General features: G+C 44.1%; 2 protein-coding genes across 4 annotated transcripts in view; both read right to left on the minus strand.

Annotated features, from left to right (window-relative positions):
• The window catches only part of tlcd4b (TLC domain containing 4b), a 154,810-nt gene extending 132,527 nt beyond the window's left edge, over positions 1–22,283 (minus strand). For all 3 annotated transcript variants that reach the window (XR_007447833.1, XR_007447832.1, XM_049560795.1), the window contains exons 1-4: positions 21,932–22,283; positions 17,966–18,118; positions 9,879–9,968; positions 1,436–1,494 (exon numbers count right to left, since the gene is read on the minus strand). Coding sequence is in view for 1 of the 3 variants with exons in the window: in XM_049560795.1 (XP_049416752.1) it covers positions 1,436–1,494; positions 9,879–9,968; positions 17,966–18,111 (295 nt within the window). In the remaining 2 variants the exon portion in view is untranslated. The remainder of the gene's footprint in view (positions 1–1,435; positions 1,495–9,878; positions 9,969–17,965; positions 18,119–21,931) is intronic.
• The window catches only part of plppr2a (phospholipid phosphatase related 2a), a 199,326-nt gene that overhangs the window by 9,142 nt on the left and 164,168 nt on the right, over positions 1–26,016 (minus strand). The window lies entirely within an intron of this gene.

Genomic DNA, 26,016 nt, shown 5'->3' on the forward strand with positions numbered 1-26,016 from the left:
AGCTCTTTGCCCTCGCCAGGGTGCTGGAGGGGGCATGGGAGTTTGCCCAACCAGTCCACATGTGTTTTGTGGATTTGGAGAAGGCTTACGACCGTGTCCCCAGGGGCATCCTGTGGGGGGTGCTCCGGGAGTATGGGGTTGGTGGCCCCTTGCCAAGGGCCATCCAGTCCCTGTACCGAAGGAGCATGAGTCTGGTTCGCGTGGCTGGCAGTAAGTCGGACCTGTTCCCGGTGAGGGTTGGACTCCGCCAGGGCTGCCCTTTGTCACCGGTTCTGTTCATAACTTTAATGGACAGAATTTCTAGGCGCAGCCGAGTGGTGCAGGGTGTCACGTTCGGTGATGGGAGGATCTTGTCCCTGCTTTTTGCGGATGACGTGGTCCTCCTAGCTCCATCGAACAGTGACCTCCAGCTCTCGCTGGGTCGGTTCGCAGCCAAGTGTGGAGCAGCTGGGATGAGAATCAGCACCTCCAAGTCTGAGGCCATGGTCCTCAGCCGGAAAAGGGTGGATTGCCCACTCCAGGTCGGGGGGGAGGTCCTTCCTCAGGTGGACTGCTTGCGAGTACAAGCGGCCGAAATGAGTTTCCTCCGCAGGGTAGCTGGGCTCAGCCTTACAGAGAGGGTGAGAAGCTCAGACATCCGGGAGGGACTCGGAGTAGAGCCGCTGCTCCTCCACATCGAGAGGAGCCAGCTGAGGTGGTTCGGGCATCTGGTAAGGATGCCTTCCAGACGCCTCCCTTGGGAGGTGGTTCGGGCGTGTCCAACCGGGAGGAGACCTCGGGGCTGCCCCAGAACACACTGGAGGGACTACATCACCCAGCTGGCCTGGGAACGCCTCGGGGTTCACGCGGAAGAGCTGACGGAAGTGGCTGGGGAGAGGACTGTCTGGGCTTCTTTGCTGAGGCTGCTGCCCCCGCGACCCGGATAAGCGGAGGACAACGAGTACGAGTACGGACGAGTACGAGTACGAGTTATTGTCTTTTCTGTGTGGCACTGCTTTTTAATCTTGTTTTCTCAATGCTTCATTTGTCGTTATGTGATTCTGTGAAAGTGTCTGTGTAATTACTCTCACTGCCAGAAGGAGGTGACAAAAGTTCAGCACTCCAGCTTTAAACTGAGGTCATAACCTTTAATTTATAAAAGCAGTCTGAGTGGAATATCCAGGCTCGACAAAATAGTCCATGAGAGGCACTGTCTGACTCACACTGTTCCCTCTATTGTGTAAAATAAGTTTTTGACTTTCGATCACATCAAAGTGCAGATTACCAGATGTGATTTATAGCTGTCACGCCTGGCACTGGTGTTTCGAACTCTAATCAGGTCACTTCATGTTAAAGTCTCTCTCCTTTGTGTTTACACCATACAGCACACTGACTGACTGCGCTCATTGACTGTACACGAGCAGGAGTCAAAAATACAAAGACAAAAATAGCTCACCATAAAGGAGGTAACCACAGGTTATGGCTACGTTTAGTTTGACGAGGCTGGGGTCACCCCTGTGGAAGAGCAAAGAACAGTCAGTAAACTTTCTACACAGCTGAAACACGACAAGACAACAAGCCGGGAGGGGAAGCTACTTACCATTCCTGAAAGAGCACTCACACTGTGCTCCTCTGATCGATAATCTACTTCTGCACTGAGAACCTGATGCAATTCTGCAAACGACTTTATGTAAGTAGACTAAAACACTAAGCATGAATCATGTCGAGAGCTCGTTCAAGGCTGATTGTCTGATAGTCGTCTGATGTTGATGAGCTTACAGTGATAAAGAGTCTTGATTAAAAAGAGCAGCATGTCTATGAGGCTGTGAAAGAAGTTGAGCTTGTTTGTGTGTCCAGAACACGACAAACAGCTCTTTGAGCAACATATTAGAGCATCTTTATGACTGACTCTTTTTGGCTGGACAGCAGCAAAGCATGGGCCAGCCCTATAAATACGAGTCAGTCCCTGAGTCACTGAGTGAGTAATGAAGTTACACCATTAGACGGTAATGTTGCTAAAAGCCTTGTTTCCACCAAACAGTCCCATTCTACTTAGACACTACAGAAAACTGCAGATGAACATTTAACATCCAGATATTCACATTATAAACACCACTGACTGTCACTGCAACGATTTGGCCACGATTCAGCATGTCGACCAAACACACAGTTCAGCCACACACACATACACACACACACACACACAAGGTTTGAACCTCGTGGTGTTTGTTTGTGAACAAACAGTAATCAGCGGTGTCTGCTCTGGTGACCGTTAGGTGTCCTTGCAAATAACATCTGTTAGAGACGACAATGAAGGTGTCTCTTCTTCAACAGATATCCGATCCTGGTATCAGGAGCGACGTATCGCGTAGCAAATGACTAGATGAACGTCTGTGTAACAGAACCCCCCAACACACACACTTTAAACAAACACACACACCTGTGCTGTACTGTACAACAGCTCACATTACCCACCAGATGACCCTGAACACACCACTGTCAAATTTTATCCTCCAAAGTTTCACCTGATATTGTTCAGCACACCGTCTGCCTTTGTATCGTCTTGCTATCAGCACTTTGGCAGAGTACAAGTCGAATGTATGAATATATGCTGACTGTGTTTGCATGTGCGGAGTAACATTAGCAACTGTGCTGTGTTGTCATATATAACGTTATAGCCTATGTTACATTAGAGGCAAACTGAAAATACCAGTCCAGCAGAACCTCTGCGACCATCTCGTCCCTTTTTGTCTCAGGATGAAGCTGCATCAGTCGTCGCCATCGCTCAAAAGCAGAGCCGATGTTGACCCGAGTTTTGACTCTTGCAGCATCGAGTTCTCTCTTAGTGTTAGCTTTTTCTGCTATATTCTTTCTTTTGCCAGCTGATTTCCCTGTTGGAGCGACTGGAGGTGGAAGCAGTGGTTCGAATTTGACTGCCATTGTTACGGAGAAAAGTTTATATCCACAAGCGTCCCTGTTACTAGCTAGCTAGATGTTATGCGAGCAGTTACGTCAGTCGGAGGCCTCCACGTGGGGAAGACAGACAGGACGCTCAACCAATCGCTGCATTCGATCCGAACTCCAACTTTTGTCCCCCAAAGGAAAACTTCATCAACCTTTGTTTTATCTAACAGGATACAGTTTTCAGTGTCTTCATCTCACTTCAGTCATTATTACTGCAGCAACACATATTTTGTGGACTAAAAACAAAGCAATTGATTTTATTTTTCTCATAAGCTACCAAAAGTTTAATAAGTAGTTAGTTTAATAGATTTTGATTTGTTTTTTTGCTTTTTAGATTTTATTTTGAACAAAAAAAAAAAAACCACACACACACACAAAAAAAAAAACAAGAGAAGAATCTTCACCATTTCAAAAACATTTTATCAATAAATTTAAAGATATACTACACAGGATTTTCCTACAAAGCAATGTATAAACTCAACCCTCACTTGTGACCCACTCTCAGTGTGTGGCGGTGTGTTTTTCCTGCAGAGACTCCGCCCTCTGCCTGTATTTTCTGTGTTCAGGACGTTTTTGGGTGTGTACCTCCACAGCCCTCAGGTGATATCGGGACTTTATAAAAAGGTAGCGACCAGGTGCCAGACTGTAAACAGCAGGCATCACGAGACACGGCACAGAAAAAATACAAATGTAATGAGGCGAAACGCCAAACAAGAGTGAATCTGTGGCTGGCTTTACAGTTTAAAAACAGTAACTGACAATTCTGCAGTGTTCCTTTAAAGAAACAATTCCTTTCTTCCTCTCTGATGATCTAATCTGGAATCTAGATTTTTATGATTTTATTTCTAACATGTGAAAAAAAGTAAGTCAGAAAAGAAAACAAGAACACCAAGCAAATATATTTATAGCAAACTCAATATGCAACAGAATGAAAGTATTTCACATCTGGAAAGGTGCAGCGAGAAGTACATACTTGTCAAGTTATATCCTTTTACAAATAAATATTTATCAATAAAGGTTATATTGCCAGAACGGTCATTAGTCGGCAAGATTCATTGGTCGCTTAGTCGCATTATCACTTTAAGACTGGACCATGTGTGACTTTAATTTGAAAGGACAGATACAGGAAGTGTCCACGCTCAGCAGTCAGACAGGAGTCAGGTTAATTTCCAGGGCTGGTACCTGCGGTTATTCCACAGGCTAGTTAATAACATGTCGGGCAGGAAATCCAAAGTGTGGGATCATTTTGAGAAGGTGAAGGACGAACCCAAGGTGATATGTAAACTCATCTTCATTGGTCGACTACAAACATGACGTATCATCTGAAACATGGAAGTAGCTACATGCCCATTAGCCCACAGCGTCATTAACAGGCGGCTCGCTCAGTGTGTGACGTGCACTTGGAGATAAAATATAGGCCTATATTAATGAAGGTTCATTAGTACGGTTTGTATTTCTCTGTAATGTAGCACAGTGTTAACAATGTTACTGATACTATTCTTTCTCACACCTTCAACTCAAACCACCAAAATATATCATTTAATCATTACATTCATATCAGAAACATGCAAAAAGTCGACTAATAGGCCGTGATGATGACTCTTGGGCGACTGGGCAGTCCTAATACAAACCTTGATCAAATCAATCAAATTAATTGAATTAAACTAACAACCCAAATAAAACACAACCTTTTAAGTCCTGGACCCTGTCTTACTATACCAGCCCCCCTCTCAGATTATCATCCATCTCATATCCATGTTGTTTTTAATCTAATGTCTGTTTCACAAGAGATAGCTCCTCCTGTTAACTGATCAGTCGTATCACTTTACCGCTGCACTTAGAGATGCAGCAGGCAAATACAAGACTGGATAACAGCCCACCTATCAGATAGTGTGATAGTCAGAGAGTCTGCAGGGCTGCCACCACACAGTCCAAAGGCTTAATGATAATAACATCAGTGAGATCCAGCTGCACTTAATTTAATGTACAGGAAACTTATGCTCCTCTCTCTATGTATGGCTAACTGACTGGAATTTGGCCTGAAGAAATATGTGGAGCCCTTTTACTCAGGAAGTGCTACTGTGCTGACTCAATGGGCCTCATGCAAGAACCACTAATATGGACTTGTACATGATCCTTAGTGACATGCACCAGTGACTCAGGAAAAGTTGTTGAATTTACTCTATATTTTTGTGTTTAAAAAAAAACATTTCTCATTTTTTCTCAGCAGGGGGACAATTATAATATTCTACGGCCTTTAGGAATTATAATACCTTAATGTGAACCAATTCATGTTTAAATGTGTTAAATATGCAACGAGTGAAACTGTCGAGTGGCTTTGTGAACTGCCCTCGCAGACTTTGCGTGAAGACGGTGAACATGTCACAGAATGTACAACTGAAGTCCCCGAGGGCTCAGTCCAAAGTCCAGAGGGTGGACATTTGAGTCCTTTTTAGATAGGAGTTGTGCAAATTTGCAGGAAAGCCCAGTCAGTCTTCTTTCAGCATTGGCAGTATAAAAACAAAATCGGGGAGTGCAGCAAAATGCCGCCTACCTACTTTTGTTTATACAGAATGTGCCTTTTTCGGGGCAATAGGGGGCGTGAGCAAGTAACAAAACGTGTAGCTCAGCGTGTGACGTAAACAGTGACGTGGGAGGGAAGCCGCGGCTGGTCAGTCCTTTGGCAATTCTCTCTGTGTGTCTAAATGCTCGCAGCTTGCCGGCAAAATGGCCCAACATTCGCCGAAAATCTGGCAGTGTAAAAGGGGCTTTGGATGCAGCCATGGAGGGGACTCCGGGGAGGCACATGAACATGAACAAGTCTCGGGTTCCTTTGTATGGAAAAGGAGGAGAAACCAACCAGCACAAATTTAAAGTTTGTACAAAAATACAGTTCATCTTTATGGATGATATTGATGCCGAATTGACTAGAAAACTGTCGACGTGTGATGCCTTTTATCTGTTTCTAGAGTTGTACTTTTTTGCGGACAAGTAAGGAATTGTTAAAATGTCATAGTTCTTTAAGGGAGTTTGGTGCAACATTTTCCACCAGGAGCAGGATGGGAAATTATCTCAAAAGGAATCTGGTTTTAATCTTGTTAATACTGACCCTGCAGGACCCCCAGTCTTTGCAAAATCTTACAGTGTGTGACTACAAACTTACACTGTTTTATGATGTGAGAGGGTGTCAGGCTTTAGTCTTTCAAAGTCTTCCAGTGTATGGCAGGCATTAGTGTTAATGCGGGTTGTTCAGCGTTACATCACCTGTAACATACTGTATTCTACTCTCTCATTCATCTCGGTGATGGTTACGCTCCCTCGGCTGCCTCCCAGCTAAGCTATGGCTTTAAGGCTGCTTTACACTGTGTGGTTTTGAGTCGCCTGCTGCGACGAACGTTGACAACCGTGAGAGAGACGTGGTTAAATCTTTGGACTGTGAGACACACCCACTGATGGCTGATTTGGAGCTTTGATGACTAATTACAGCTTGGAGCTAAAGTCTGACGGTGACAATGTTTACACGAAATGTGTGCACAGATATTACACTATTATTTCAAATATGACAATATTTCGAATTTGATACAGCTCATGTAAACAGCATATTCTGTTCTGATATTCTGAATTAGGCCTTACAGCATTTTCCGATTCGGACATGTGGGATATGTCGACATATTTTGGGTTGCAGAAGCATTTTTTGGACAAGTACACAGCACATTCAGAATATATGTCTCAAGTGTGTTTTTTTGGACACACAGCCTCTGTGCGTTGAACGTAAACCAACTCACCAACAGTTAGTAGAGAGAGATGCATGTCCAAAAGAAAAGCCCACATTTCTGATCAGAGGGAGAAACACACCTACATTAAAACATTACTTACGGGGTGTGGAGGTGCAGATGTGCAATCTGTTTTTCTGTCTGCTGATTTCTGACAGCAGGACTCAAAGCTATGTGGTGTGAAATCTGTCTTGAAGCTTTTATGTAATCTTTTTGTGAATGAAACTTGTGCATAAATGGAGCAGAACACAAAGCACAATGTAGGCATGATCACAGATCACAAATGCACACCCTCTAACTTACAGGCAGCATTTATCAAGAGAGAAAATGCTCTGCCCTGTCTAATGTCTTGCAATGTATTGTAAAGTTTTAGGTTAAATATTTTATATAAACCAAGTTGACTCAACTCAACACGACCCTGAAATTTGGCTTTGCACACACATGTTGAGGTGAAGTCCAAGATAAGCCAATCAAGAAGTGCAGCAGAGGTGGGGCAGGCAGACACACTGCTTGTTAACTGAATGGATTATGATAACAGCCAAGGCCCGCGCTGCCAGCAGCCAGAGTGACACACTGAAAGAGCCCGAGCTGCAGCTGAACACAATGCAGGTTTCTAACAGTCTGGCTCGGGCCACTCAGGCTGCATTGAGAGCAGCGGAGAGAGAACAATGCTGCTGTGTGACGGGTCTTAATGATGCTGTAATACAATCAGATTGACTGGAGAATTATTGCTTGCACCACTCTGCTTGCAATAAGATGAGTTTTATAGCATTAGGATACTGCCAGGGATCGGCGGGGTGCTGGTGGGTGCAGGGGATCAGTTAGGAAATTCAACATGAGAACAAAGACCTGCACAAAACTGTACAGCTTACTCATTATACAACAGTGACATGGCACATATTATTATAGTATCTTTTATCGTTTTCATATTCCCTTTCTATACTTATGTTCTTGACTTTTGTGCTAGTTTGCCTCTATTTTTATATTTCCTAAGTGTGCGTGTATTGTACACAACAAACACATAAAACCTTCTTGGCAATAAACCTCAGTCTGATTCTGGAGAGAAGGAAGTAAGGAGCTGCAGTCATAGCAAACTGCAAGGCTCAAACTGGAACACCAAAATCTAACGATAATAAAGCGAGGACTCTCTTGGTGCGTCTCAAAGTCAAGAAGAATCCTCAGGGGCAGCACACATGCTGCTTTTTTGCACGCTCAAATTCACTGTTTTCAATGTAGACGAAAGACAGGCGCGCTCAAACGCCAGAGCGAAACTGCTGTGGCGCACACACGTTCCTGAGCGCCTATTTTTCAGGGTGCGACTGCTGAGCCCTGAGATAAACTGCGTTGAACTTTTGGAAAGCAGCAGCATGCACCCCATGTCATGTGATGCGGAACAACCAATCACAGCCAACATATCTTTCCCTTCGTCCATAAGTATCAGTCCATGATAAACATGGAAAAGCTGATTATTTAAATGCAGAGCTGCCAGAACTTTTTGTATTAAAAGTTCAGCCTGCGCTGTGTTCACAGACCCCCAAAAGCGTCCAACTTTACAGATGGGAATCTGAATAATACAAGTGTCAAGTATCGCCACACTGTAGAAGTACACAGTAACAGTGAAACTATTAATGCCACACAGTTAAAGTCCTGCATTCAAATTTTTATATTTTGTTAGAAGTAGAACACAGAGATGGTTTTTGCACACTATTTCGGGGTACAATGAGTAAGAATAGCAAAATAGTTCAATATACCATAATAAAGGTAGGTGTTTGGGGGACAGGTGTGTTGCTCAGGACCCAAAGAAACTCGAAATCGAGTGTTGAGTGGTTCTGGAGAAAGCTGCAAGCAGCAGCACCACAGGCCAAGCAATCGTCCAGTTCTGAACAGGCATGTTTAAAACGGGCACTTAACTATTTCCACTAATAAATAAATTAGATTTTCCTCCTTCAGGCTGAAGGAAATTCTATGACAGAATAAAGTGCATTAAAACTAACATGTAAAGACAAAGAGCTTTGGGGAGGAGGAGTAAGATACTCAGCACCTCAACACTGAGCAGATGAAGATCTGCAGCATCAGGAGGAGGGAGAGAGCCCCTATGATTCACCCCCCCCACTCAACCACCCATCCACCCCCGCTTTCTCCTTTTTCCCGTTTTTCACTCCATCAGCGATGCTGGCCGGGGCCGACGCAGAGACAATGAAAGCGAGGGAGGTGTGCTGCATTGATTCGACAGCCTGAGATGTGGGGTACAACGGACAGCTAGCGGCAGGGGGAGGCTGCATGGAGGGCTGGTGGTGTGTGTCTGTGTGTGTGTGGGGGGAGGGGGGGGCACATGAAGAGACAAAGAGGGGGGCGAGAAGGCTGCTGTTGTTTGCTATGAAAAGGAGCCTTGTTGGAGGGATTCTAGTCTGAGAGGCAGAGAGGAAGCAAAACAGAGGGACAAGGAAAAGAGAAATAAGGAAGGAAAGAGTGTTGTAAGAATATGGGGGAGAAGTGAGAGAAATAAAGACTGAGGAGAAATGTTTAAAAGACTGATTGAGATATTGGAGAGGAGAAAGAAATAAGGGAAATTACCATTTCTCTTTTTTTCAGGGCTCATTGATGCAAATAACACAGTCAGCAGTAGCAGAGAGAGAGCGGGAGACAGAGACAGAGAGAAGACAGTAAAGACAATAATCAAAGGCTAAATCCACTGAATCTACAACTCCCCTGAGATGCCGCTGACACATTAGATCCGTCCTCTCCCCTTCTCTCTTTCATTCCGATGAAGGGAACGCCATCGTCATCTCTCCAAAGGTATTAACTACCAGCCCTGACGATCCTTCACTACCTCCCACCTCCCATCTTCATCCCTTCATCTGTTTCCTCCCTTCCCCTGTGAGCTAGTCATGGCTGCCGGTCTGAAAAGGCAGATGTGAGAAGACAGGTTTCTCCTAAAAGTGCCTAAAGCATTCACACATTTTTTTTTTTTAGCCTGCCAAAGTGACATGGCATAATGTGTCAGGGTTTTTTGTCCTTTCCAACACGTATACAGAATCACTGCTTTTGTGTTTCTGAAGGTTTTATTTGTTTGCATGTCACATACTATTTCCCTGCCTCATTTCATTGTATTGCAGTGTTGCTGGATGTTTTGTTTATGCATTTGTTTTCTGTTCCTCTTACCAGACAGGGTTGGCGTTGACCTCATCATCGAACCACAGGATGTACAGACAGAACAACCCCACGATCAGAGCGTGCACAGTCGACACCAACCTGTGGACGGACACAAACAAGAACAAAGTAGTAAATATGATGGCAGAATAATATGAGTTAATGACAGATATTAGCATAGTTGATTGCCATCGACCTAACAGCGGTAAGGTGACATTTACTGATGACATGGCCGATGTTTTTCTGTTGCGTCATATCAGTTCTGTGCAGGCTGAAAAGCAGGGCTTGATACAGCATCCCCTCATCCTGACAAACAGATATCTTCCCTGGACACCTTTGGGACTCAGCAAATTCACTATCAAACCGCCAATGTGCACCCTGCTGTTTCCCTGAAAATGCTACACAGTGAACGGCACACTAATGATGACATCAGCAGGAGAGGAGCTAGATAACATTACCTGATAGGTGTTAGCAGAAACTAGGGCTGGGTGGTATGGCCTAAAATCAATATTACGGTATTATTGTGGGGGGGGTGCGGTGACGGTATGATATCACCGCATCATTTTCTCTCTTCTTTTTACACCTTAAATAAAACAATTTAAAAAGCCATACAAGTCTAGGATGGAAACTATTTATTGTCAGAAGTAAAATGGTTGCTAATCCATCTATTATGAAGAGGGGGGGCTGGCGGCTCCCAGGCCCCCTTCTCCCGCAGGCCTGGGTTTAGTGCGGTCGGCCAGGCCACCTCCATCAGCAAAGGTTTGTGACAGAATCAGAGAGGAGAGGGAGAGACGCTGTGCTGCTGCCGGAGGAGCCGCTGAATGAGTTCCCTCTGAGCGCTAAGAGAAGTAAAACATTCAGGACGCCACAGTTTAGTCCACACTACTGTGGAACCACCAAGGAGTCTGTAATAATTTTGTAAGCCATGCTTGCTGTTGCCATGGGTAACAGTGTGACGTCAATATGTCACAAAGTCAAAATATCGCAAGTATCAAACGAATTTTTCATATCTTACTAAAAATTATACCGGCATTATCGTTAATGAGATGCACGCTCCTACTATACCGTAAAAATTGGGTAATTTTGTTGGTGTTCTAACAGCACTGTAAAATACATATTAGAGAGGAAATTATGGTTTATCATATCTCGTACAAAGGCTCTTAAAGCAGTGATGTTTCTCATGTTTGGGCCTGACTTTTAGCAGTTTAATAAAGAGACGACAAATACAAGAAGATAAAATAACAGTGATGACAAAATGACATTCCTATGGAGACAAACCGATACCTTTGTGAACCAGAGTATTCAAAGGAAACATTTTTGCAGAGGGACACTGAACGGGCTGAAAAAACAGAGGATGGGGAACTTCTGTGGAAACTGGAGGCTGAGAAAGAGCAGAAGCTGACTGTGTAATATGTAAACACATGCTCACAGACCCAGAGAGCTCCTGCTGCCATGAGAGGGACTCGGTTACAACACTTCAGGATCTGAATCAGAGGATGCCAGCGCTCCACACTTTACTCATTGTCTGGCAAGTCTCATTTATTTGTATGTATTAGGCCTAATTTACCTGATGGTTTGGTACAGCAGTGCTCCTCAGCAAATTACTCTCTCACTGATTTGGTGGTGGTTTTACACAATTCTTGTAAGAGAAATGTCCACTGCAAGCGCTGAGTTGTCTCAATCTTGCAGGCGGAGTGTTGGTGTCTATATTCAGTGTTACTCGCCACAGCTGTTTTCATTTCTTTGTTTGAACAGCCTGGAAAAACACCAGCACGCAACATCCTTGAGACCTTGAGAAAAGTGAAGTTTTGTTTCACTCGTATGGAGCAACAGCACTTTCTGACCCAAACAGCTGACCTGCGGTGATACAGTGCACGGCACAGCTGTGATTTTGAATAACAATATGTACAGATGAGAAAGTGCAGCACCAAAGGAAAGGGCTGTCTGATGACGAGGTGAAGTGGTGAAAATATTCTCAATGCAGCATCCGCTTAGACTGATATTGATTTTTTTTTTTATTGATTTATTTTTTTTAGGCCCTTTTTGAAGTAGCTAAAACATATTTTGTCCACAGCAGTACATTGCAGAGCTTCTGTGGCGGTACTCCTGCCTGCTTCACCAAACTGGGAGTGTGCTGCCCACCATCTACTGTAGGAAATACTAGGGACGCACGATGGTTAGAGCACTCGTTTTCCATGTGGAAGGTCCAGGGTCCGAATCCTGCTGGGGTCGACGTCACAAGGGAGGTTCCAGACGTAAAAGCGGATTCATTCACGATAACATTGGCACGTTTAAAGCCTGTATCGGCCAAAATTAGCTTTAAAATGAATGGACCAACATGCTTTTTTGTAATTTGCACAATTGATGAATATCACATACATTGAAAAGCATCATATTTCATGTCTCCATCTGCTGGTGGGCCGTCACGATAAGAGCATACATGCATAATATGATGGTAATTCCACTACAGAAGAGACATGGTGATCACTAAAATTAGGTGGAGAAATAAGTAGATATATCGATGTTGGTATCAGTTATCGGCCAAATGGGTTTCAATGAGAATATCCAATATCATGCATCCCTAGGAAATACACTAAATATGGATAAATACCTCATACAACCCCACTTCAAAAGATCCAGACTATGCCTTTTAAAGGTTGTTTCATACATTTGTACAATTGAATCTGTGCTCATTCAAAGGTAGTGTAATGAAGAACTAAATTACTTTAAAATCAGTTATGAGGACTTAAGATATACTCCGCTAGGACACTTTTAGAATAAAGAAATCAAAATAGGAATTTCAGAAGAGGGTATCGATGTGATAACACCCCCTCCAAAATAGCCTCCAAACTGTACAGGAGTTTATAAAAGTGCAATGGGAGAAATCGAAATGGGAAGCAGGTCTGAATATTAATCTGCCGCGGGATGCGTGGCACTCCATCTGTGGCATGCAGCAAACCTCAACCAACTCTTAAAAGATGGCTCTGACTTCTTATCACAACACACGAAATACAAATAATTAGGTGAACAGCACTGCTGGAGACTCTGCAGGCAGGTGAATGCCGAACACTCCCATATATTTTGGTCATGTATAAAATTACAAACATTTTGGTGAAGGGTTATTCTGATACTTGAGGGAATTCTAGGTTACACAATTTAAAAGGGACCCACAAAAAAATCCTTATACTGGCATGTCAAAAGGCCATTACAAGATGCTGGCTGAAACATGATGCTTCACGTCCAGGACAGTTGATGGACATTCAGAGTCACTATATTCTATTGAAGTATGTTTATATATCTCAACCTCAACAAAACAATAGCATGGTCACTCCTCCCATACTGCACATAGGCAACGCTGCTCTGCAACCACCTCTGCATGGTGTACGGCAGTGATCCAGGGTGTTTATTCTCCTTGTGGCGCAGGGCGAGCAGGAACAGGACAGCACCTCCCATTCATATTGTCTCACCAGTCCTTATTTACCATTAAGCACACACTTCCTCCCTTTATCTTGTCAATCTTCTGCTCAGATCAATAGAAGAGTCACCTGGTTGGATGACTCTGTCCATCCACGCCTACGTCTTCGCTGTCGAGTGAGTTCTTATCTGACCACTGCCAACTGACGTATTGTGTTTAACATTAGCCACTCGGCTAATCTTTGCTGTTGTTTTTCCAAAGCCAGCTGCTAATGCTACGTAGTAATAAGAAATACAGTAACAAGAGATGGAACAAATACAAAACATTTATGTCTTAATGTACTGGAAACGGTCCCATTTGTTTCCTTGGCTTGAAAAATATGCAATTAACTCCTAAACTAACTCTAAACTGTCACTCTAAACTATCCACAAATGTATAGTTCATAAACTCCCAAATGACTGTGAGCAAAGGTTAAAATCAGGACATTGTGAACGTACTACATGCAGAAACTGACCTTTCATCTACAGACTGAAGCAAGGACACGTGTACAACACTGAGCTATGGACAGTCTCTAAGAGAAGAGAGGAGTTGTTTGTGAAACAACCACAACAAAAAACATATTGATAGTGGCAATTAAATGTTATTTTAAACAACAGTATCTGCCCCAAATTTCACAATTGGTGTATCTGTGATTGTAACTAATGGTTAACGATTAAAATAAGGGGTGCTTACGTCTCTGCTGTCTCGTTACATGTCCTTGCATACAGTATAATCATGTCTGTGTTATCCTCTGTGTCTACGTGGCTGTAACTTCTTTTTTATCAGGCCTCATGCAGTCTCACCCCTGACCTTTGGAGTGGTTATCTGGACCACTGAAAAGATACTTCAGAGGTCCAGTGGCCCTTATCTCTCCTCTGCCAGAATCACAGTTCCTCCACTGTCACCATGTAGCCTCTGGAGTACAGCAGTCCCTGTCCACAGGCTGCAGCTGCTGGCCTGAGCCCAGGCCAAGACTGGCTCTACAGATCAGCTACTGTACAACTGGATGAGGCCGTTACTCAGAAATTTCCTCAAGTGCTATCTGTCGGCCGGGTGACCGGACATTACAACATTTCTAGCCGACTACTTTCTTATTGTTTGAAGTCATGTCACCATCACTTTAGATCTTTTAAGTGTGTCACTGACTGCATCATCAAAGACTTCAGTCATCAGACGCCTGGATCTTAAGTTATCAGAGGAACAAGCTGAGCTAACGTTAGCTGCAGCTCGGCTCACAGCCCCCCCTCGACGTCCTGTGTCAGCCAAAGAGCGCTGGAGAGACACTGATTTAACATGAAAGTGCTTTATTTACTATTTGAATTATGAGGTTCATTTTGACCAAGGGAGAGACATTTGGGGATAATTTGGCCTTGTAAATGAATACTGAAGAAATCCTATCCATATTACGTATGCATATTACGTATGAACATAAAGTGTAAAGGGGACTACAGTTTCAACAGCCCTCCTTATCCCCGGCTGGCAAATGTTTTCACCCAACTGGAAGCTGTATGCACTTATTTCTGCTAAATCAGAGTGCAGTGTCTAAAAATGGAACAGCCGTGGAGGAACTCAGCTAAAGGAAGTTGGTAAAACCGAGTGTCAATAACGCTGTCAGTGCAGGTTATGTCACGATTCTCAGAGTCGCTCTCTGGTTCTTGTGTTTGCGTTGAGAAGTTTCAAATTAGATTTGTAAAACCCAAAGAACACACAATTAAAAACAGAGAATAGAAACAACAGAGAAGTCAGCAATATTAACAACAGTCTTCTGGATTCCGCAGCTGTGTTCAATATCAGGCTGTTGACCCTGCTCTTTCTTTGGAAATGCTTTCTCCCTCCTCTCTTTGCACTTAAGTTGTGGTTACATAAACAACACACTGACACAGTCAGAGCTGGCGGTTATGCAACAGTAGGCCACTCTATAGTGAACCATCAGAGCTCGGCCTTTGACTTGCTTTGGACTATTCCCTCAATACACTCTGTACCTTCAAATGAGGACAGAGAGGCTAATGTAAGCTATAGCTGTATGAATGGATGCTTATCCTTGGGCACTTCAGGCAGCAAAGAGAGACGGACAAAAAGGAGGAGAGAGAAGAAAATAACTAAGTCTGTGAAAGATGTTATGCAACTAAAAATGAACTTCACCCGAGGTTTCTGCACGAAACTTAAACTTTGTGCTCCACCGGCCAATCACATCACAGCTGTAGCTGTGTGTAGAATGATGATTTGGCCAGAGGCAGGTCAGGAGCCAACGCAATGGACATGCATCACCACAAAAACTTGTGTTTGCTCAACACAGGTCACTCCCGTCAGGATTACATGACTCGGCAATGTTATGAAACAACACTATTCTAGGGAGGTGTGTCTCAGACAGGACTGTACTGTACTGTTCTAGGCTTCAAAGCTTCATTCACAACGTTGACATTCAAATTCTACATCAACATTTGAATGCTCCTTTGCATCTCTATTCATCCTGTTTTAACCCAGTATTTCTGCACAGTTGCAGATAAAGATTAGATGACACTAATAATATTAGTGTTACACTGTTTGTAGAACAAGATTCCAGCGGTGGCTGTGTCCGACTCATGTGATCTAAACATTTTCAGTATCTCCAGAGTGTTGTTAAATAAAAAGTTAAAGTGTATTTAACAAAGACAGATGTATTATTTTCCAAAATTCACAACATGTATTTATGTAACAAATTATTCTGCTTCCATCCATTGTGTTGGGGGTTAAGTGGGATTTATACTTCTGCGGCAGACCCTACGTACTTGGCCTACACTGTTGTGAGCATTTAAAGTAAAGTTTAGTTGATTCAAAACACACATTAAAACACACATTAAACATGTCTTAACAGAGACAGTTTCAAACACAAGTACACAAATCAGCTTCACTATAACTCGCAGCATTCACAGACAAACACTTGTCTTTATCTGGACACATTTTCCCCACAAATACAACATGCTAACGTTATTAGCACAAGCCTATGGCATTTTACATTGTATTAATTAGCATAGCAGCTAGCAAACTTTTCCTCTACTCATATGAAGCCAGGGACAACAGCAACATTTAACAAAGGTAACGTTACAAAATTCAGCTCCATTACAACTCACAAGGTTCACTGACAAAACTACTGTCTTACACTAAACACGTTCTCCAAACAAATACAACATGCTAATGTTATTAGCACAAGCCTATGGCATTTTACTTTGTATAAATTAGCCTAGTGATGAGCAGAGATTTCCTCTGCTCATATGAAGCCAGGATAAATCACACACAAGACTTAAAATGCTATTTTTGTGAAGACTTCACAATTTATTGTTTCTTATCTGTGAAATTAAAGTAAATCAAAGCTTTGTTTCCACCGAGGGAAATGGTTTCAGCTTACAGAAACGACAGAAGGTCTGTGTCACTGTGACATGTGGTTACATTTCTGGGGAGGTGCATGTCAGACTAAAGCGTAGGATACGGCATAATTTCTGCGTTGGCGTAGACCGGTTGGCTTAGCTTACCACAAAGACTGGAAAGAGGGAGAAACATCCACTCTGCCTCTGTCAGAATGTGGAAGGTGAGATTAGTTACCCTTCAGACTGAGCCAGGCCAGCCAGTTCACCCTGTTTCCTGTCCTCTCATCTAACTCAGCAAAAAAAGAACAAAATGTGGCACTATGGCTGTAAACTTGCTGGCTGTTTTTTTTCTGGCTGGGTTGTCATCTAAAGCTTGGCCCACATTAAAAGATTTTTCAAATGTTAACCGAGACACCACACATGACAACACGTGTGATACATTTGACAGCTCTGTTCCTAGAGAGTGAAAGATTTACCAAAAATTGCACAAAACAGATTCCATTCACAAACAACCAGAGTACTGACTCTCACAAGTTGCCGCAGTGTGAACTGGCCCGTCTAAGCTCAACTCAAGATGGCAGATTTTTTCACCTGCAACTCAGCTTGTCAAGTCACCAGCGGCTGGTTTTAGCGGCCGGTAGTGAAGTCTGCTGGCCAAGGTAATTACAAATTGTTCACTGCTCACTGTCCACAGACGGACAACAGTCCTCCGACCCCGCCAAGCCCGAGTCTGTCTCATTTACCCCACAGCTGTTGACATGTACGTAGGCCTCTGTAGTAACGCTGTGTTGGTGTCGGTGACAGTGGGTGACTGCTGCTGCTCGCTGTATGAATGCATGTCACACACATAATCACTGATTGATTTACCTGCTCTGGTTATTAAAATTATTTTGGTGTATTTCCGGTCGATCTCAAGCTCAGGTCGTCTTGTTGATGTTTGTGCCGGATTTTGTCTCATCGCAAATCAGGAAGATCTGGCAAGATGATCTTTAGAACCATTAAACAATCAGGGCTTTGCTGATGATGCCCAGTACAAGGTGACGAGGGACACCATCTTAATTGCGATGCAACCAATCATACATGAAAACATGATAACCTTTTATAGAGAGCTGTGATGAAAGATATATTTCTGAGCTGACAAACTGCTGCAGCTTTTAACAACAACGTGAAATAAACTGAAAATAAAAAGCTCTGGTGTCCACACAGTTCCAAGATTAAACCATCAGAGCGTTCACAGGTCAGATACATATATGAGAAAAAGCCTCCCCACAGAGGGGGTGTAGTGGGTTTCTGTGACACACCTGGAGTTCCACTCGGTGTGCTTGGTGGGAGGCAGCCGTGCATATCCTGGTGTGATGACGGAGGAGAGCCGCGGACTGGCCACTGAGAAGAGGAGCTGGAAACCCACGAAGCTGCCAGCTACCACGGTCAACTCTCTCGTCTCCATCACTCACCTAAACACAGCAGAGGAGGAGACAGGAAGGGAAGAGTGTGTGGGGGGGAGGGCAGGATACAGAGAGTGGGTGATACACATGGACAGGTTCAATTGATGACTGTCAGTCATCCAGGGCAGCACCAGAAGAGAAACTGAGGTGGCGGCGGTGGTGAAGGTGCAGCAGCACCCTGTGTGGTTCATCCAGTCCACAGAGAAAAGAAGAAAGGGGAAGAGACAGGAGGGGAAAAAAGAAAAGCCGAAGACATGGGCTGTCTAATGCAAGTGACATGAGCGCCTTAGACAAGCAGGGCAGTCCATAGACGAAAAGGAGAAAATGAAAGGCAGTGGAGGTTCAGGGCAACAGAGGGAAAACACAGAAAACAGAAAGAAAGTTATTGGGTGTTGTGAATACAGTGCGTAGCACAGCATTTGGATTTGGAATGAAAGGTCTCCATTTATATGCATATTTTGCAAGGGGATTACAGTGGGTTGTTTAGGACACACCAAAAATCCCTGAGAAGAAAACAAAGGCTGAGCGAGCAAAGAAAAGAGGATTGTCAGGATGGAGACATAGCTTCAACTCATGGGACAGAGGCAGTGCAAGACTGTGCAACAAGTTTTGAGGCTGTATTTTACCTCAATGGTGCTTTTTTATTTCACTCATATCTTTATTTAAATCAACCACCTAATAGTATTTGTTATTTTAGTTTGGTTACTTATTGCTGACACTCATTTATCTTACAGATTTAAAGGAATACTTCACCCACAAAATGATCATTTGTATATCAACTCCTCACCCTGTGTTACGTTTAACTCCTGAGGAAAAGGTTTTTGAACAAAGAATCCAAAAAAGAGAAAACTCTTGATGAATTCAAGTATGTCTGGTTACTTATTGCAACACACTCTCGCAGTGCATAGCGTACTCTGGGCACAGACAGAGCAGCAGAGCACCAGTCAAAGTGAGATTTAGGGTGCGTTCACATCTGCCCTGTTTGGTTCGATTCAATCAAGCTCAAGTTCGTTTGCCCCCTCAGTGTGGTTTGTTGAGGCAGGTGTGAACACAGCAATCACACTCAGGTGTGCACCAAAACAACCGGACCAAGACCTTCTTGAAGAGGTGGTCTCGGTCCGGTTACAAACAAACTCTGGTGCGGTTGGTTTGTGGTGAGAAGGTGTTCGACCTGGATCTGAAGCAACTGTCACATGACACATTGTTTGAGTCCCTGATTCAGACCAGCGACGACTCTAGGTCTGAGAGCAACCTTAACTGTTGATTGTGCTGGGTCTAAAACTTTGCCTCTGCAGCGGCTGCTCCTCTCATGCATTGATCTGATCTAATCAGCTCTAATAGGATCAACTAATCAATTATCCACCCTGCAACTTAAACTCCACAGGCTAACTCATGAAGAGTTCTGCCTGGGCCTGTGAATTCAGGTTACACTGGATATTCAAATAGTCATTTTGCGTGTGAAGTGCTCCTTTAAGTATTATTATTAGTGTTGCAAGTATTTGCCAGAGACAGAGTTGAAGTGGCGGACCAATACATATTTAAACTAATGAGAACAAACACAGACGCTGGATGTAGACATGCCAGCTACTGACTGTAAACACATGCACATACACAGAGTAAACACTGACTGAAGAGCTCTGTTTACTCTCACTCAGGTCAACAAACTAGAAGCCTGTCTTTTCAAATCACAGGCAATCAGCGGAGATGGACTGAAATAGCACTGTGTTTGCAACTGCAGCAAAATCAGCTTGTTCAAATGGTCTTTTTCAGGATTGGTTAGATGACAAAAGGGGAGAAAATTAATCTTTGAGTCCACAAAGGTTGTTTTTCCATTCACCGTCGATTGACGTAACCGCTCTGACCGTAGACTTATTGGTTTTCTGGAGCTGCTTACGTTCAAGAGCAAAAAACGAGATTCTGTTCTGAGAAACCTGATGTCTCAGGGTCGGACAGGAGCATCAACAACTCTCTTGCGTCATTCCCAAGATATAAAAAATACAGTACAGTAGTCGGAGCAATCTGCAGCCCTAAACTTGGACTGAAAACTCCTGACATTGCTACCAGTTTTTAACTGTTCCTTATTTCCATTTTTATACTGCTGCAGACAAAAATAATCACCTAGCTTTGTCTCTCTTCCACTACTCAACCTTTTACAACTACAATTACAGCAAAATTGACCACGTACCTACAAAAACAGAGACCCAAAAGGTCACAATTGTTCACAAGCTACGCTGTTTGCTAAAGTGCATCCTCATCATGACCTCTCAGCTATTACAACACACCGTGCTGATGCCGGTCTGGACTCTGGCCTGGGAAATGTACTGAAATTGAGATTAAACCACAGAAATGATGCAAGACATTTAAAACTACTTATTCAAGGAGAGCTGGCGATTAGGATTGTGCAAGGTAAAGATTACTATCGACTGCCGGACACAAACGTAGACTATAACGCAGCCATATATTTTGTGAAGGCGTCCTCGCTGCAATGTAAGTCATTTAGCCTCTGAGAAGCACATGACACTTCAGGCATGCAGCCTACATTAAGTTCTATTTTTACTCTTAAAACGTCCAGTGTCATACATGCACACCGTTCTGTTAAACACAAGGAAACAAAAGCACAAGAACAAGCTGCCGAGGAAAACAAAGCACCACAAGACAAAGTGCCACAAGCAAAACCCATCAATTTGAATAGTGCCATGAAGATTACAGCGTTGCTCGGAGCCACCAGAGGCAATCTTCAGAGCAATTTTCCACTTGAGCTTTAGAAACATCTGCAGAATAAACTTCAAAATGAAAATAGAAAAAGGGAGCCTGACAACTTTCAAATGCACGTTCCCCACGAATCAAAGCAGCTCTAATAGACGTGCAACTCTTATTCCACTGTGCTTTCCAATGCTATATTCTCTACAAGCTGGCATTTGTAACAGAGAAGCTGAGGTGGGCAATTCTTGTTGGAGGAGCCACACAAGACTGTGAGAGTCTCTTATTGTCCCCAGCAGCAATGCACATTCCTGGGCCACGTTGATCATATGCAGCATGTGCCTGAATAATTCATTGGCATTCTTCACCTGGCAGGCTGGTTCACACTGCCCCATGGGAAGAGGCAGCTCACAGAGCCTCCTCACTGCGGTTGACAGGCCGGGCAGGGGAGGTGCTGCTCTGCCGTCCACGTTTGACCTTGTTCCGCCGGACTATCCTGCTGCTGTCAGCAAACCATGACCCCGTGACATATCGACCAAACATAAATAATAGCGGTTCAATTTCCCCCTGTTCCTCTGGAAATACAAACCGGGCTCCTGTCTCTACCGCATTGCTACAGCACACCAACGCTGTGTTGCAAACCTTGGCCTGATCTCACCAATCTCTGCAGGCAGGTTGAGTCATGTCATGAATACTGATAAATAACTGCTGATGAATTTAATCTGACTGACATGTTTGCAGGTAGCATCCTACAGTGAGTGGTGACGTGCAGCCTGCACACAAGCAGCTGGTTCAAAGAGTGTGTTGCATTAATTGTCCACCTCTCCTTGATGAGCCCATTATCATTTCTCTTTGAGGTAGAAGCAGTGCATGGTGATGGAATAACGGCTGAAACGAGTTGCAATATGAAGCAACCCGTTTGGATTTTGGGAGCAAAGTTGCTGGTGGAAACAGTAAAAAGAGAAAGCTACGTATGCTGTTGTTGCTGCTGCCACAAACGAGCCAAGACAGAGCTGTTGCAGTATCAAGATTTTAACGGTTAAACTGTGTCTAAAATGAGTCACGTAAACGCATCACGGTTTATATTCCGTGTGGTGGAAGGAGCAAGGGGAGCTCTGTTACCTGCTATCCGTCGCATAGGTCTGTGTAGGCGGATAAGCTCCCGTTTAGCCGCCGTCTTCTCCACTTTCTTACAACTTGACGTTAGCTAGCAGGTCGGCTAAACGGCTCCAGCCCGCTGGCTCTCTTCTGTCTCGGCTGTGCGACCCCTGGAAAGAAAGACGGGGAGGAAACAGGAGCCTCCTCCGGTACGTGAACACAACCGAGTCCCAACAACCGTTACAGCCCGGAGAAAACGGCTTCCCTCTCCGCCTTATCCCGCCGCTGCCATGTGTGTCGAGTTATGAGTCCGACAGAAAAGTTTTTAGACGTTTTATTTTGGCGTTCACAGAAAGGACCGACCGTTGACGTCGACACGTTCCCACCCCTCGTGCACACGCCCCCCCGACAGAGGCTACGCCCACGAGGAACAAAGGCCATATGTAATATTGATGATGATAACATGCAGCAGAACAGATAGTGGAGACTTAAAGGAGCACTTCACCCACAAAATGAACATTTGTGGCGCCACATTACTTCATGTCACTCTCATGCCTCCACAGAAAACAGTGAACATATTGATTTATTGATTTATTGGGGACCAATCAATCTATAATAACTGCACAACTACCCTATATCTAAACATATATCAAAACTATATAAAAAATGTCACATTATTTACAGGAAGAAGTAGACATAGGCTGTGTCTGAAATCATTCACTACTCCCCACTCACTATGTGGGAGTGCTATGTAGAGGACTAAGGGCCATTTCATAGTCGACGCACGCAACGCGAGCAACGCACTTCCTTTCATAGTCAACACATTGAATGCAAGCGACGCAGGTGACACTTGGAATGCAATACATTGCTCGCGCGATAGGGTGTAGCAGAGTCACCAGTACATTCCGGCTAGCTAGTACTGCTATTTTATTAGAGTGCAGGGTACTAGAACTGTCATATAAATGGGGGTGTGCCCGTACGAGTTCGCAGAGTTTTTCCTCCTCGCCTGCCATATTTCATAACTGCTTCTTCTGTGAATGACAAAAAGTGATTAATTTCAAGTATGTCGCTTGCATTATCACCCCTGCTGGCAACGCATGGTATTACACGCATCGCTGCATTGCGTATCAAAAAAATGGACAACACATTTTGAGACACAAGCACGCATCATGGCGGCCAATGCGTCTTGATGCGTTCCCATCTGCGTGCCTTTGCGTCGGCTATGAAACGGCCCTTAAGGCCCTGACACACCAAGCCGACGGTCGGCCGTCGACCAAAGTCGGGCTGTCGGTGAGCGCCTGTCGCCGTCAGAACTTCGGTGTCGGCAGCAGCGGCACTTCGGCCGATTGAGCATGTTGAATCGGTGGCGGAGCTTGTCAGTGAGAGAGATCACTCTGATTGGCTGTTCAGGTTTTATTTCCTTGCCCCTGTAGCGAGTGAATCTGCCTGTAGTGAAACCGGGGCTAACTGGTGCTTCCTCCTCAGGCTCCACTCAGCTGCCCGACAGATCTGCTGCCTCTCCCACTTTAACCTGAATAACAAACCGCTAGCTAGCTGGGAGCTGCTAGCGGAGCGTTAGCCGCAGCCAGTTAGTCTCCACTAGCTTCCCATCTAGTCCTGGCTCTCCGTTTGAATCGAAACGGAGAGCGATACGCCATATGTCAAACACAATAGAAGAACGTTCTGCACACTAATTTCTTTTCCTCTTGGTGCTAGTGATGAAAACAATGATAAACTACGTAGTACATACATAGTATACTACATAGTATATGTAGTATACTATGTGCACTATGTACTTATTGGCGTAGTGTGCGAATTTCGACAGGGTAGTGTTGTCTCAAACCAAACACAGCCGTTGTGCACTCATCGGAAATGACAACCGCAAATTAGCTAGTTAGCAAATTAGCATTAGCATTTGCGTTATCGTTCGTGGTACCAAATCATTACAGACTGCTAAATTAACCCAATAAACATACTGCTGGCTTATACCCGACAACAGTATAGTGGTGCTTAGTGCAAAAAATTGTGGGATACTTTGAGTCCACTATATAGGGTATAGTAATTACCACGATACATTGCGCAGCACTAGCACTTTGTACATTGTGTCTTTGTACATACGGTGCACGCTCTACCAGGTGAGCTAGCGGGCACCCCTACCCTGACATTCTTATGCTAACCATACCCAATCCCACCCCTCTTGCCTAAACCGAACCAATCCAAACAACGAAGGCAATGAGTTCTAGCCAATCAGACGAAGAGTAAGGTGGGTCATACTTTCACCATCCCAGGATTCGCAAATTTGCGCACTGGGACACCGTCAACTCGGGTGTGATGCGTTTCCCAGCTCTGTCCTCCAACTTCTGAGGTAAATGGAACGCAGCATTTGATTCATAGGTTGTCTGCGCACGGCTCTCAACATGGAGGTGGCTAAGCCGGCGGCTAGCAGCCAACAGTGTTAACAGTACAAACAGTGCAATCAAAGGCAACAGTGCTAACAGAGATAACGACGTTAACCTGGGAGTAACCTGTTATCTCTCCGCGACAGCTTACCAGCTCTGAACCATAGTTGGGAACACGCTGGCTTATTAGCATTAATTTAGCTTGGCTTGTTATCCGCTGGTAGCTAGCTTTTAGCGGTTTGGACCACTCCGCTGAAGGAAGAATAGCAAGACACTTGGGTGCCGTTCAGTTGTTCGTCATAATGGCTTTAATGCCGTCTTCACCAGTGAATAATAAACATGGCCTTCTCATGAGGTTGAGCAGTAGTCCTGATCTTATCTAGACACTTGATTCTACTGGTTATCATCACTTGCTGCCACATGCAGTCATCACCCTGACACACCCGAGAGAGAGCTGCTTCACCACACCACATACAATGTAGCACACATCACACATTCACAGGTTACTTACAAGGCCTCCACCCTTAGACGGGAAACGGGTGAGCTGGTAACAAACCACAGGGTGGGTGCTACGCTTCCATGATAACACCATACTGATATCCGCAATAAGTGCAGCAGTGATTAGTTTCGAGCGCTTTTAATCATTTGACTTATTCTCCAATCAACAATTACAAACAGTCTCTGGTTGTAGGTTCTCTTCGGAGAAGATTTGCTGCTTTTCTCTGTTTTATATCGTAGTAAAGTATGTCTGGGTTTTGTAGTGTTGGTTAGACAAAACAATTAATTTCCAGACGCCAACTTGGGCACTTACAAACGCACTCCTTTAATAACAGTGAAACCCTCTCATCCTGCAGCATACAGGATGAGCACACAGAATCACAGAGATTTATGGCATGGTGAGGAGGTCATTATCTTTTGTCTCGGCTTGAAAGACAGATACGGGCACAACTGTATCTGGCCTATCCCAGCATATTACACAGATGACAAGGAAACACTTTCAGTCACCAGTAGACTTTGGAGTGTACGAGGAAATGGTTACAGCCAGAGGGAAATGTGAATTAATGAGTAACCTTATATGCGGTTAAAGGAATCACATGCAGATTCTGGTATGCTGCATTGTCAGAGCACTCACAAATATGACTGCTGGTCATGACAGTGTGCAAATAGGGTTTTATTTGTCATTTTGGGAGGGTTTGTTCTTTGTCTTGGCAACTGTCTGACCTCTTTGTTCTGTCAGCTTCTGAGTCATTTTGCAGAGTCAAGGTTGTCTGTCTGGTTCCACCGCAAGTAACCACACAGAGAAGGAGCGTTTTTTTTCCCTCATGCTCACACACTGGCCTGTATAGAAATAGAAATCTCTATTTTCTTCCTCCACGTTATTTAGTGGGTAGCCTTGGGCTTACATTGTGTGGCACCAAGAGCTCAGCAGGCCCTCTGTGCAAGGTTAAAATAGACACAATGAGTTACACTTGAAATGAGATAGGTACAAAGGTATTGGTTTTATTGAATTGAAAATGAATCACTCCAGTGCTTGGGTTCATTCTCACAAAGAGAGGGAGTGAGAACTGGATCGTACCCTCTATTAAAGTAGCGAGTGAGTCAGAAACAAGTGTGGAGACAGAGACATTTAAAAAAATCTGAGTGCATGTCGACTGAGAGAACGTTAGAGACAGATATATGAAGCCAGCAGTATTCACTTAGTGCACAACC

Source organism: Epinephelus fuscoguttatus, linkage group LG19 (assembly GCF_011397635.1).
Source record: "Epinephelus fuscoguttatus linkage group LG19, E.fuscoguttatus.final_Chr_v1".
Lineage (NCBI taxonomy): Eukaryota > Metazoa > Chordata > Actinopteri > Perciformes > Serranidae > Epinephelus > Epinephelus fuscoguttatus.